Below are 14,399 nucleotides of genomic sequence, written 5' to 3'. Positions count from 1 at the left end.
CTATTCTCTCACTTGTCACGGTTAAAATGATACCCTATATACATAATCAGATAGCTTATTGGGCATACAGCACACTGTTTACCACAAGTACGCCTATCTACTCCCCTGAGCTTCAGATGAAGTTTTGTGGGGAGTAGATAAGCGTAGCAAGGGATTCAAAGTGGTTAATTTGTACAATAATTATTTATTTATAAACAATTTAGTCACTGTTAGCCCATTATAAAATCTTTCATTTCCCTGATTTACATTGTAAAATGTATCAAATGGCAACATCTTTACTGCTGCCAGGTGATGTCTGTGGAAAGGGATGCTGCTTTTATGGCAGTTGGAAACAGCTGTTCTTTCCCACAGTGCAACAAGGCTCCCACAGTGTGATGTCAGTACCTAGGTGATGACATCACACTGTGAGAGGGGTTTCACCACAATATCGGCCATACAGAGCCCGCTGATGATCCGTTTGAGAAAAGGTAAAGTTTTCTTGTGGGAAAGAGGGTTTCGGCTACTGATTGGGATGATGTTAAATCCTTGGTTACAGTTCCTCTTTAACACTCAGTACCTTTCTGTAGATTAATACTAACTTGTCTTGAGATAACCCACACTGGTTAGATCTGATTATGTATTTTCTGTGATTTGCTTTCAGGATTTTGAGAAGAAAGTTGCTCTTCCTTATCTTCAGAGTATTGAGGATGTGTACAAGACTTCGTTCCTCCCAAATATTAGGTGAGTATAAGGGCCCATTTCCACTAGAGCTGTTTGTGCCCAATTCTATGCACATGAATGCATATTCAGAGTCTTAGCCTATTGAAATCATTAGACTGCTTCCGAATTTGTGCGCGTGAAAACGCATCCGAATCCCCATAGCCGTGCATGACGCAGCTTCAGGGATTCGATGCATAATCAGCGTACAAGTGTTGGGGTCCGTCTCGGAGATGGATGGCTGGTGTTAATGGAAACCCAGCCTAATAGGAAGTTCCTGCTTTCCTTGTGCATCCAGACTGAAGTACTCTTCAAAGCAAAACCAGGGCTGATATCTTTACTACTTGAAACATAAAAATGGTCAAATCACATTTGGGAGTATTTTCAGGCCCACACTGTAGTGTATTTGCCATAACTGCTGAGAAAACCTACATGGCCCTGTGTAAAAAAGAAATTGCCCCCTGAACCTAATAACTGGTTGGGCCACCCTTAGCAGCAATAACTGCAATCAAGCGTTTGCGAAAGTCTTTTACAATGCTCTGGAGGAATTTTGGCCCACTCATCTTTGCAGAATTGTTGTAATTTAGCTTTATTTGAGGGTTTTCTAGCATGAACCGCCTTTTTAAGGTCATGCCACAACATCTCCACAACATCTCAATAGGATTCAGGTCAGTACTTTGACTAGGCCACTCCAAAGTCTTCATTTTGTTTTTCTTCAGCCATTCAGAGGTGGATTTGCTGGGTCATTGTCCTGCTGCAGCACCCAAGATCGCTTCAGCTTAAGTTGACGAACAGATGGCCGGACATTCTCCTTCAGGATTTTTTGGTAGACAGTAGAATTCATGGTTTCATCTATCACAGCAAGCCTTCCAGGTCCTGAAGCAGCAAAACAACCCCAGTCCATCACACTACCACCACCATATTTTACTGTTGGTATGATGTTCTTTTGCTGAAATGCTGTGTTACTTCTACGCCAGATGTAACGGGACACGCACCTTCCAAAAAGTTCAACTTTTGTCTCGTCGGTCCACAAGGTATTTTCCCAAAAGTCTTGGTAATCATTGAGATGTTTTTTTTAGCAAAATTGAGACGAGCCTTAATGTTCTTTTTGCTTAAAATTGGTTTGCGCCTTGGATATCTGCCATGCAGGCCGTTTTGGTGTAGTCGTGAACACAGACCTTAATTGAGGCAAGTGAGGCCTGCAGTTCTTTAGATGTTGTCCTGGGGTCTTTTGTGGCCTCTCGGATGAGTTTTCTCTGCGCTCTTAGGGTAATTTTGGTCGGCCAGCCACTCCTGGGAAGGTTCATCACTGTTCCATGTTTTTGCCATTTGTAGATAATGGCTCTCACTGCGGTTCGCTGGAGTCCCAAAGCTTTAGAAATGGCTTTATAACCTTTACCAGACTGATAGATCTCAATGACAGTACTTTTGTTCTCATTTGTTCCTGAATTTCTTTGGATCTTGGAATGTCTAGCTTTTGAGGTGCTTTTGGTCTACTTCTCTGTCAGATAGCTCCTATTTAAGTGATTTCTTGATTGAAACAGGTGTGGCAGTAATCAGGCCTGGGGGTGACTACAGAAATTGAACTCAGGTTTGATAAACCACAGTTAAGTTATTTTTTTAACAAGGGGGCAATCACTTTTTCACACAGGGCCATGTAGATTTGGAGTTTTTTTTTCTTACTAAATAATAAAAACCATCATTTAAAACTGCATTTTGTGTTCAATTATGTTATCTTTGATTAATAGTGAACGGTTTTTGATGAGCAGAAACCTTTAAGTGTGACAAACATGCAAAAGAATAAGAAATCAGGAAGGGGGCAAATAGTTTTTCACACGTGTGTGTGTATGTATGTATGTGTGTGTGTGTGTGTATGTATGTATGTATGTATGTATGTATGTATGTATGTATGTGTGTGTGTGTGTGTGTGTGTGTGTGTGTGTGTGTGTGTGTGTGTGTGTGTATATATATATATATATATATATATATATATATATATATATATATATATATGATGTATGTATGTATGTATGTATGTGTATATATGTATGTATGTATGTGTATATATGTTAGTGGGCAATATTACAGTTTAACTGTGTGCTGACCAGGATGCGGTTATGGGGTAATGGCCATTTTCAAAATGGAGGACGACGAATTTCATTGATCACAGTGGACAAATAGGACTCAGAAGAGGAGAAAAAGATTGATAAGCAGACTACAGGGGAGGTAAGTATGACGTGTATGTTTTTTACTTTAAATTTTCAGTTCAGGTTTGCTTTAAGCATCCCTTTAAGATGTCTGAGACAGTTCTGCACGGATTTCTAAAAACCTACCAGTGCCCCCCCCCCCTGGTGTTTTTTGGGTATGTCTCCTAACATTCTTCTCTTATTGTAGTGAGACCACAAAGGTACTAAAGTATGCTGGAGGTGATGAAATAAAGACAGAACAGGTAAGAAAAGCAGGAATAAACCCAATGTGTCAACTGAAGTTGAAGGGTTAGCCTATTAACCCTTAGGTGTGATTATTTTTTTTTTTTAAATAACTCTGATCAATATTGCGGTATAGTTGTTTTATTGATTTTACCTCTGTTTACTGCCATGTTTATATTAGGAAATAATTCATTGCTCGGTACGTACTTAAAAGACAACTGACGGGAGAGGGTTGTGGACGCTGCCATATTTTCTTTCCATATTTATTTCCTTTTAAACAACACCAGTTGCCTGGCAGTCCTGCTGTGATCTACAATGCATGAGTAGTGTCTGAGTCACACCCCTGAAACAAGCATGCTGCAAATGCAGTCAAACTGAAATCAAACCTCTTATCTGCATGCTTGTTCAGGGTCTTTGACTAAAAGTTTTAGAGGCAGAGGATCAGCAGGAGAGTCAGGCGGCAATGTGTATTGTTAAAAATAAAATAAATATAGCAGCCTCCATATCCCTCTCGTGATAGTTGTCAATTAAGTAAAACTTGACTGAGGCGGGCCAATAATGACCCCCTCTGCCAGGAAATCCAGCATGTATACAGCAGCCCACAACTCCTAACGGCAGCCTGGCCAGCGATCTGTACAACACTGCGTATCAATTGATTTTCAATAGATTCCCTGCTGGAATTTATTACAAATAAATGTGAAATGTTTTGTTAGGAATCAGTTCATTCTGAATTGATTCCTTAGAGAAAGGAGGCGATTTGTGTTTATGAACATTGGGTGGGTGGGGGTAGCATTTGGCTTCTGGGCTGCAGCAAAACTTTTTGTGTCTTGGTTGGTTCACTGGATGATTTTTAACATTAAATTGTGGCATAACGGTAAGACCTCCTCCTGTGAAACTGGAGGTTTTCCAGAGCTTTTAAATAGGGGGGACGTTAAGTCTTTTTGAGCACTACCTGGTTTAATTTCATTAACACTTTAACTAATGGCAAGAATCAGTGATTAGCACACCTGAGCGGAGGTGGGAGGGTTAAACTTACCCAGGAGCCTTTTGCTTTAATCCATTCCACGCTGCGTTCCAATTCACGTTCACGTGACTACCGCACTTCCTCCTTTCAGGTTGAAGGAGGAAGTGCGGTAGTCACGTGACTGTGAAGTGGTAAGTTTAACCCTCCCGTGTGTCTGACTTTCCCCCCGATTCCCCCCTCCCCTCACTCAGGTGTGCTAATTTTCCTGGATGAATTCAGTATAAAACCTATTCCGAATTCATCCATTGCTCATCACTGGCAAGAATATGTTTCTTTGTATGGCACTGTATGAAAAGTAATTTCAGCATTCACAAGTCCTAATGAGTAATTGCACCTTTGAAATAAAAATATACTGTAATGTCCGTACTTGGTTGATTTAGATCCTTCAGTAACCACCGTTGTTACACATCACATTTCTTCAGGCTGGGTTCACATGTGACATAGCGTGAAAAAGTAGCGTTTTATGCAGGTGCGATTTGACTACGTTTGTTTGTTTGTGTTTTCTTGCTTTTTTTTGTTGTTTTTATTATGGTTTTGACACTCCGGCCAGTATAAAAGAGTGCTCTTGCAGCGTTTCTCTTGTGGGTTTTTGATGAAGAGGTTCCAAGTGAGGTGCTTTGCATATTTGGTGCGTTTGCGGTCCGCTAATTGAAAACACATTTGCGTATTGCATGCGTTTTGAGTGCATTTTTTTCCTGCGTTTTATGCAAAATAACCAGGAAGTAAAGAGGAAGCGGAAATACATCATAGAAGTTGAAATCTGAAAAAAAATGCATGTAAAATGCTATGCATATGCGTCGCCATAGACATTCATTATGTGCTTTTTGGGAGTCAGCCTGCATAATATGCAACAAAACCAGCATTTGCGAAACGCATACTGTAAATCGCAGTGCTACGCATCTTTTTCTGCGTCCCATTGATTAACACTGCTGCATAAAACGCAGCATTTTACGCAACACTAGGGTTTCTGCTATGTGTGCACCCAGTCTCAATGAAGTGTCTAGAACAGTGCTGCAGGCTGTATCCAGCCCCTTGGTGTGTTGAATCCAGCCTGCCAATAAAGGGCTGGATTCCTCTCCTCCCTCCCCTCCTGCACAGTTGCATGCAATGCGTAATAAGTTTAACTTAAATCTCACTTTCCAGCCCTGATCACCATGGCCACAGCAGCGTCATGTGACCTGCCATCAGTATGTTCCAGGCCTTTTTACATGACGTTATTGTGGCCATGGAGATTGGTGCTGGAAGATGCAGCTAGGTGAATTAAACGTATTGTAATGTGCCCCTCGCAACTCTGCAGGGAGAGAGGAGAGGCATGCGGGCGGCTAGAGGAATGCGGCCCACAGCAAAAAAGTTTGCCCATCCCTGGTCTAGAAGCGTGTAGATCACAAAATCAAGTGTTCAAGATTAGAGAAATGGCTTTGGGGAAAATATAAACTAAAGCCCCATGCATACACTCAACAGCGGTCTTTTATGCAGCACAATTATCAAACATCTTTTGTTTTTACACAAAACCCCAAAAAGTTGCTTGCTATTGATAAGACGTCAATCCAACTGTTGAGTGTGTGTGTATGGGGCCTTAGCATTAGTTTAGATGTTCTTATCTCAGACATACCACTGCAGTAAATTGTAGCATGCAAGCTTAAAAGGATGTTTTCTGTAATATAACTTCCATGTTTGGTGCTAAACAAATGCACTGAAAAGTGAGTCTGGGTCGCTATTCAGTGATGAACAAGTGGCATAAAATGCACTGGTGCAGGACTGCATATTTAAAAGTGAATTACCTACCTTTGTAGAAAGACCTGTTACAGAATACAATGTTGACTGGGAAATAAAGAGAAAAGGTGTTAAGTTTTATAGTAGAAACTTGCTGGCATATTTTATGGCTATATTACAGGTATTTATGCTGTTGACGTGTGCCACAGTCAGAACAAGGTTTACCTTTTTAAAACCAGATGTTTCCAAACTATTTCTTCAATGTATATTGAAGCTGCCAACTCTAAAACCTTTTACATATGCTTGGATAATCAATTTGAGATAATTGTTTGGCACTGCTGAGAATCTAGCATGTGTATAGCCGGAAGGAGAAAATTTGGGTGGCCACTAGTGGCGGAAGTTGGGGTGCCACCACAGGGTCCCATGGTAATTGACTAGGAGGGGAAATTTGGGTCCCTGCAGTGCTGTCGATATTTATCAAGCACCCACGTTTCCCCTCCGTGCCGATAATTACAATGGCAGCGGACAATAATTGACATATTTTTCACGTAAGCATATAGCTGCCTACTGATGTACTTTAGCGATATGTCCTGCTAAAATTAATTTACATGTTTTTTGACTTTTGAGGTTCATTTATAAGTTACTGTATTTTTGGACTATAAGACTCAAGATTTTCTCCCCCAAAAGCATGTGTATGTGGGGGGGGGAAGAGTCACTGTGCCTTATAGTCCAAATGCAGTGAGTTCCTGACTTGTGAATGCCTGCCAATATGCAGGGTCGGTTTAAGCAACAATGGGGCCCCAGGGCAAAATAAACCTGGGGGGCTCCCCTAACAGATACCCAGGAACAAAAATCGGCATTAAGGGACCTTTTTTTGCTGCTGGTATAGTCAGGGTGTGAAACCCCAATCGGTCGGAGCTCCACATTCTGGCTATCCCAGCCTGCATGGGGGACAAGGGATTAAAGTTTCAGGAGGGGGGACCCCACATAATTTAAAAAAAATTTTTTCCCACACTCTAAACGTTAAAAAAAAAATTGGGAAAATAGGAAAAAATGCCAGGGATTTTCATACAACCATATTGCGGCTGTATAGCGATCCCTGGCCAAAGCGCTGCAGCTGCGTATGGACCCCCTGGATACCCCATCAGGAAATTTATTGCTCTTTCTTTTGAAACATGTAAAATTACACTACAATTAGGTTTGCTACTAAAAGTGACATTTACCGCATTTAAAAGTATACTTTTGTCCTTTGAAATTTTAAAATCGATTTTCTCAAAAACTATAAGGTCTTTTTGAAAAATAGTTTTTTCCTCTTATTCCCAATGATCTCCTTAACATATCCTGCAAATTTAGGGTTTCTAGCATTTAAGGTGGATTTGCTATTAACCGTTAAAGTCGCCGGGTTTTTAAATATGTATTTTTTTTTCCTTTGAAACTTTAAAATCGATTTTCTCAAAAACTATTTTTTTCTTTTTGAAAAATGTTTTTCCTCTTGTAGCCACTGGGGGCTCCTACAGGCTCTGGGGCAATTGCCTCCTTTGCCTCTATGGTAGCGCCGGCCCTGCCAATATGAACTTCCAACCCTCCGCAAAGTCGGGGACTCCCTGTACTGTGCCCATGCAGAGGAGGACACGAGGGCACAAAGGGGCATAGAGGAGGACACAAGGGAGACAGAAAGGGGCATAGAGAAGGACACAAGGGGGACAGAGGACGACACGGAGACACGAGGTACAAGGGGACATGAGGTACAATGGGGGCATAATCCACAAGATGCCACTTCACCATGGATGCACCAGGTTTCAGGGCTGTGAAGTCGGTACAAAAACCATCCGACTCCTCGGTTTATTAAACCACCGACTCCAGGTACCTAAAATATCTCAGACTCCTTAGTCTAATACTTACCAGGGCTGTGGATTTGGTATAATAATCATGCGACTTCTGTTTATGAAACCTCCTACTCCAGGTACCCAAAATTGCTCTGACTTCTCGACTCCACAGCCCTGCCAGGTTTAGTATATATTCCCCCCTGGTTTTTGTCCGCTAAACCTAGGTGTGCCTTTAGAGTCTAAAAAATACAGTATATTTATTATATTGCCACAGACCACTGTTTTCTGTGTTGTTTTTGATAGATTGCTGAAGACCTTGAATATGTTAAGATTACAAATGGTCCATGGTTAGACCAGGATGATGTCAGCTTCCATTATTTACGTATGCTGTGAGTATCCTCTTATTTTTCGTCATTCCTGGGATATACAGGTTTATAGGTTAGTCATACCAAGTATATAGTAAGATTTATTATTATTATATAGTACATGAAGTGAATTTTAATAATAAAATTATAACATTTACTTAACTAAGTAGCGGGAGGCCTCTGGAGCAAGAATGATGCAACTGTCGAGGAACAAAGGGAGAACACTTACAGTAAAGGAATGTGCTATGAGTGCTAGTCCTATATTATGCCAAAACTATTCCATCTTAGTTCTGACACAATACCCTGACAATAGAAATGTAGAAATTGCTAGAGTTCAGGGTGTTTTTTTACACCATGTATTAGATTTATTGAATTATAAATCAGACATTATTGCTAAATCTTGAGTTGAAGTGTGCGCTCCTCCCCTATCGTATCTCTATCTAGGGGCCTGAGCATTTGTGCCTGCTTCTGTCTGCTTTTCAGCATCTATAACATTGATGTGTGGCTGAAAAGCAGACAGAAGTGCGCAAGTGTTCTCTTAGAGCCTGAGCCATAATTCACTTAAAGAACAACTGAGGTGACATGAGGTAGACATGTGTATGTACTGTGCCAGGCACACAAATACCTATGCTGTGTTCCTTTTTTTTTCTTTCTCTGCTTGAAAGAGATAATCAGGTAAAAAAAAAAAAAAAACCCTAAAAACAATACACCAGACAGAACCTAGGAGCACTCCTAGCAGTCAACACTCGCTCAACCACCATTCCAAACACACATCAGATCACACAATCTAGTTGTAATGTATGCCAGGAACTACGGTAATGCTCTTCAAACGCCCAAAGACAATATAAGCTGGCAAGTAAAGTCCTCTGCAAATCTGCTTGTATAGTATCAGGTTGGTAATCAATACCCTAACACCGCTGCACGATCTTCCTCGTGTCTTTAAAAAAGACTTTAACGAATACAAGTAATAAAATTGCTTTATTTTTTTACATTATTAATTTATAAATTATTTTCCCATGCATTTATTATAATTTTTTTTTTTGCATTGTAATTATGAATGTATGCAGAATTTTCATGAATTGTCCTGATTTTAAAATACCAGGGAAAACCATAAACGTGCAAATCCCAAGCAGTCCATTGACTTTAATGCCCAGTGGAGCAGTGTGCATTTTGCCGTACGTAGGAAAACGTGCAAAACTAGCACGTGCATTCCCTCAATCAGTCAGGCCCCGTTCATATTACCAAACGCAGATGGCCGTACGATCGCAACGCGTACAAACGAATGCCATCTGCGTTTGCATGTGTTACATGGCTGATACCCATTCACGGTAGTGAATGAGTCAGCCTCGCGTTTCGTGCAGCGTGCATTCGCGGACCGCACTGGTCCGGAACGCATGCAGTGTGAACATCAGACAGTGCATTCTATGCACTTTCTGATGTTGTGCGTGTCGGCCTCCTGCACGCGTTGCCGAAATCCAGACGGCAACGCGTGCAATGTGAATGGGGCCTCAGTGGTTCTCTGCCCTGATTTACATCACAGGCAGCAACATCTTTAAAGTACCTCTTCCCCCCCCCCCCCTCCCCTTTTATATTTACTTTATTGCTGGTGCTGGAACTGGCAGACAGCACCAGACTCCCCCCTCCTGTGCCCCCTTTAGCCCCCGTTCTGCTCAGTCAAAGTCTTCGACTGAGGCAGAATGTCTGATATCAGGGCGAAGGTGACAGTTCTTCCTCCCCGCTGTGCGTACATAACTCCGCCCCCTCCATCAGCCGCTTTAGATCCTTATGTGTTACACTGCACACCACACACAGAGGAGCTGCGCTGTGTGTGGACTTGTGATAATTGAGGTCAGATATTGATGACAATTGCTATTAGAACGGGCCACAGGGAGGTGCTGGAGGGGGGGGGGGGGGGATGGTGCTGTGAAAAAGTCACACAGCACCAGTAATAAAAAAAATTAAACAGTTTATCCAGACCAGGTCAGGGGTACTTTAATGCTGGCAGCTGCGTCACTACAGGAGGTTTGTTTACTGTACGTTCTGGGAGGAGAATTCCACATATTACACAGCCTAGGCTGTGATATCACTGGTAGGGCGGGGCTACATACTAATATATAGCAATAGGAATTTTTTCTGATGCTGGAACCAGGATAGTTTGCCTAACATTGGGTATCCTAAATAATTTAGTACATTTTTCTATGTGTCACTAAAATGCCACTTGACAACCGCAGTGGTAAACACCCCCCCCTCCTAAGGACCAGGCTCATTTTTGCAGTGCTGGGCTGTGCAGGCTTTTCAGCCTCATGCACAGCCCAGCTTAGGTGCCCAGCGATCGGACTCACCTCCTTCTTTTTTTGTCCCTAAGGGGACTTGCCACCAGAGGGGTCCGATTGATGCAGGTTTTGTTTATTTTTTTTCTCAGATGCCTCAGCGAGGCTCTCTCCCCGTCCCCCTCCCTCTCCTTCCTCCCTCCTCTCCGTCATGTAATTTGGAACAGGACGGCGATCCGTCCTGTTCCGCCTCTCCTAGGCATCAGCCTATGAGAGGACGGCGCTCCCCGGCCAATCGGAGGCCGGGGATTGCCGATCTCGTACAGCGCTGCGGCCCCCGGCAGCGCTGTACGCTTGTAAACAAAGGGGATTTCTTTCCTCTTACGTTTACAAGCAGCCTGCTAGCCGCGATCGGCGGCTAGCAGGCTATTCACGGAACTCCGTTCCGTGAAGCGGCAGGGAATGGTCGTGCATGCACGTTGCCGTTCCCTAGGAAACTGCAGCCCCAGGACTTCACGCCAATTGGCTTTAGGCGGTCCTGGGGCTGCCGCCGCGGTCACGCCCATTGGCGTGATGCGGTCCTTAAGTAGTTAAGATCAGCATGCAAACTCCATATCTTCACTATTCAGTTGCATTAAAACTTTGGTTGCAGAAGAGATCATTTTTGAAATGAAATGATTTTTTTCATAGCATTAAAGTGTTAGGTTTTCTATTTTTTGAATGTAGACAATTGTACATTTGCATTGAACAGCAATGGACAACATTTTTTTTTTTTTCTTGCATAGCATGTTTTGTATCCTTTGTAGCTCATTCTTGCCAGCAATGTGGGAGTTCCTTCTCCAGCATAGTGCAGGGCACCTGACAATTCATTATTTGTGACCAGCGCGGCATCTCTCATTTTTCCATGTTCCATGTGTGATGAGGCATTTAACCCTTCCAACACCCTCCCCAGTGTGTTAACAATTTTTGTAAGCTACAACTGGCACACTTATGGGTGTGAATGGGCTTCCATCTTAATCCTCCTCTGCCTCAATAAGAAAATCTATGCAATGTTTCATGTCCATTTCTTTATTAGACCGTATCAGTGTAGCAGTTATTGGTTGCATGTTCTGCTATAAATGTTTGCCAGAGTGCATTTTATAACATCATTTTAATGCAATTACCTTGCAGGGTACAAGATAAATATAAAGTTTACAGACTCTTTGGCTTGTCCAGTTTCATACCTGAAGTCACGATTGGTGGGTTGACGTTTGACAAGCTATACCATCAGTATCGCGATGTAAGAGTCCCTTGCGTTGAATTATACATTTCTAATCGTACTTCTTATTAATAAGATGACTGACTATTCTCTCTCTGGTTTTTGTTTGCAGATGCCAGGAAATAGGTATGCAAAGGGATTTAATGAAGATGTTGGTGATAAGTATATTTGGCTGAAGTGAAATCCCATTTGTCCCATAAATCCCATGTCTTCTACAGAAGATCTGTTGATCCGCCGCACTACCTAGCAAGGGTTAATATCTTGATTGCTGTAAAGATATGTTTCATGCTGGTTCCCACCAGAAGCCAGCTTCACCATCTGCAATATTTTTATATCCTGTATTTGTTGCTAAAACATGAATAAAGAAATTGTAATATCCTAGAAACGTATGGTCTGTGGCTTTTAACTTCCAATTGTCTAGATGTTCGTTTTTCAGATGGTAAGTTGTCCAGTTAGGATGATCAGAGCTGCATAAACAAGATTCCTGTTACAAACATTCAGTACAAAGGATTAAGGACCTAATACAAAAGCCATCAACATGGGCACAGGCAAAATGGTATCGACTGTCAGAGCAATGAACAGGTGCTCCTGTAATGTCTCTTACGCAGCACAGCATGTGATTAACAGGATGTTAATATATAGCAACAATTAAAGGAATACTATCGATTCACATATTTTTTTTCATTGACACAGGAATTGTTTGGGAAGTGCTGCTAAGTACTGGTGTATACATTTTAGTAGCAACCTCTTTGTTTACTGTTATCAAAATACATTCAAACTTTACTGACGCCAAAACTGACGGCTGACTGAGCCATGAGGAGAGGGGAAATTCCCCTCACACTTGATCAGTTAACTCTATATGTGTAGCTCTGTGTGTGACAGAGAAGAGAGCTCCCAACAGCTGCAGATCCTGTTTCCTGTGTTTCTGACTGACCTGTCTGAAGAGAGCAGAGGAAATGTAACTAATTGTCACAGCTTTTTCATACTGTTTTTGCTTTCAGAGTTTGATATGTTTGATATTTGCTTTCTGTAGTCTGATATGCAACTCTGGCTGTGCATTGAAGCAGACACTCCTTCTTCTGCAATTGATTTGTCCCAATATAGCTAAATCCTACCCTCAATAAATTACAGCTTTTGCCTCTATTTAACATGAAAAGTAGGAAAATGTTTACACAGCTACTTAGACATTATTTGCACACTGTCATTTTAGAACACTTGGGTATCGATAGTATTCCTTTAAGGATACATACTGTAGATTGCTGCACTGTGTAGTAAATAGATATTGGCAGTGAGGTTGTACAAAACCTAAGAGGAAAGGTATCAAGAGCGCAGTTATCTATGACCTTTTCTTCCACTTGTTCCATATCAAAGAACTCTTGCACCCTCTTCCTGTGCAGATAGACAAATTATTTAAATGGGAAACCATTGTCCAGCCTCTTTTTGGCAGCAATCTAGTAGGTGGGGGAGAGGGGACAAAATATATCTTACAAACCTAGATTGTCAGCCAGGGTCTTGATTGTCAAATATTACAAACAAGATGATTTTCATTTAAATAATTTTGTACACACATGCAAAGACTGTCACCCACAAAGATCGAGACTCGATCCCTTGGGTGACAGTATGGGGCCCAAGGTGTACAGACGCACCGCTAACCTTCTGGCTAGCGATGCTTTCTTTTGATAGTGGGGAGGGGAAACCACATGGCACATGATGGACCACCACGGAATGGGGCGGTAAAGCGAGCAGAACAATAGCCTCCTCGTGCCTTCAGATGACTTGATCAAGCAGCCCAGATCTCTGTAATGCATCCAGGACACTGTATACATGCTAGATTCTTTGGGAAGTGGGCCCCTTCCGGCTGCTTTAGCTGAGAGCCATCTAATGTGTGCACCAAGCAAAACAATTTCTGCAATGTGTACACATTAAAATGTCCTGTTTGAGTCTCTTAGCTGCAAACAGGAAGTATTTATGCGCCTGTCACATCTGCAGCCACGGTGCACTTTTGCTGGGACTTGCTCATCTGTGATTGGTGAACGGGAATATGTTACCTGAGCCAATCCAGCCTTAGTATAACAAATGAGTTTCTCTCCCCAGCTTATCTATCACCTCAGATTGCTGTCAAATCAATGATCAAAGAAAGAAGCTGTGCAGTTCAGTCACAACTACAGTTCATAACCAATTCACCATGAGTTCACTGTCAAAATTATCCAGATATGTATAGTCTGTAAATACTTGACAGAGCACTTTATTTCCACATCAGTAACCTAAAAAGTGTTCTGAGGTGACAGAAGCTGGGAGGGAAACTGTGACTGTACTGTGGTAGGCTTTTTGACATTTTTATTAGGTTTTAACTGCATACTTGCTCTATAAACCCCTTATTCTCCCCTCCTTAGCCAATTAGCCGTTGGTGTCTTTCTAATCTCCACTTTTAGTACTTTTCAGTACTTTTCCCTGCCATATCTACCCTTATTTCCATATTTTTATGTATACTCTTCTATTCTTTTCATTATTCCCTTTAAAAAAAATCCCTTTAAATAAAAAAAAAAAAAAAAAAAATCTATCCCCTATTTACCTATCTTACCTGTCCTCTTTGGGTATGGCAAGGAGGCTCTATTCTACAGAGTAGGTGGTTGCCATCCTCCAGCTGAGCATCAGTGGGGACAATTCTGGAAGTGAGTGGCTCCTTGTGACCAACTCTGAGTCAGTTTGACTGAGGGCTTGATCGATAGATTTTTAAAAATTTACAGAGAATGTCAATTCGATATATTGTATACCAAAAATCAGTTGAACTTGATGTTATTCCTGAAATCAGATAAGA

General features: G+C 41.7%; 1 protein-coding gene across 1 annotated transcript in view; it reads left to right on the top strand.

The window, feature by feature from the left end:
- The window catches only part of NDUFA10 (NADH:ubiquinone oxidoreductase subunit A10), a 48,352-nt gene extending 36,386 nt beyond the window's left edge, over nt 1-11,966 (top strand). The window contains exons 6-10 of the mRNA XM_068245306.1: nt 641-720; nt 3,091-3,145; nt 7,992-8,077; nt 11,494-11,602; nt 11,694-11,966. Coding sequence (XP_068101407.1) covers nt 641-720; nt 3,091-3,145; nt 7,992-8,077; nt 11,494-11,602; nt 11,694-11,762 — 399 coding nt within the window. The 3' untranslated portion in view covers nt 11,763-11,966. The remainder of the gene's footprint in view (nt 1-640; nt 721-3,090; nt 3,146-7,991; nt 8,078-11,493; nt 11,603-11,693) is intronic.
- Nucleotides 11,967-14,399: the final 2,433 nt, after the last annotated feature.

The sequence above is a fragment of the Hyperolius riggenbachi genome, chromosome 7 (assembly GCF_040937935.1).
Source record: "Hyperolius riggenbachi isolate aHypRig1 chromosome 7, aHypRig1.pri, whole genome shotgun sequence".
NCBI lineage: Eukaryota > Metazoa > Chordata > Amphibia > Anura > Hyperoliidae > Hyperolius > Hyperolius riggenbachi.
Note: the sequence above shows the minus strand (reverse complement) of the source record. Positions and strands in the feature narration are given on the sequence as shown.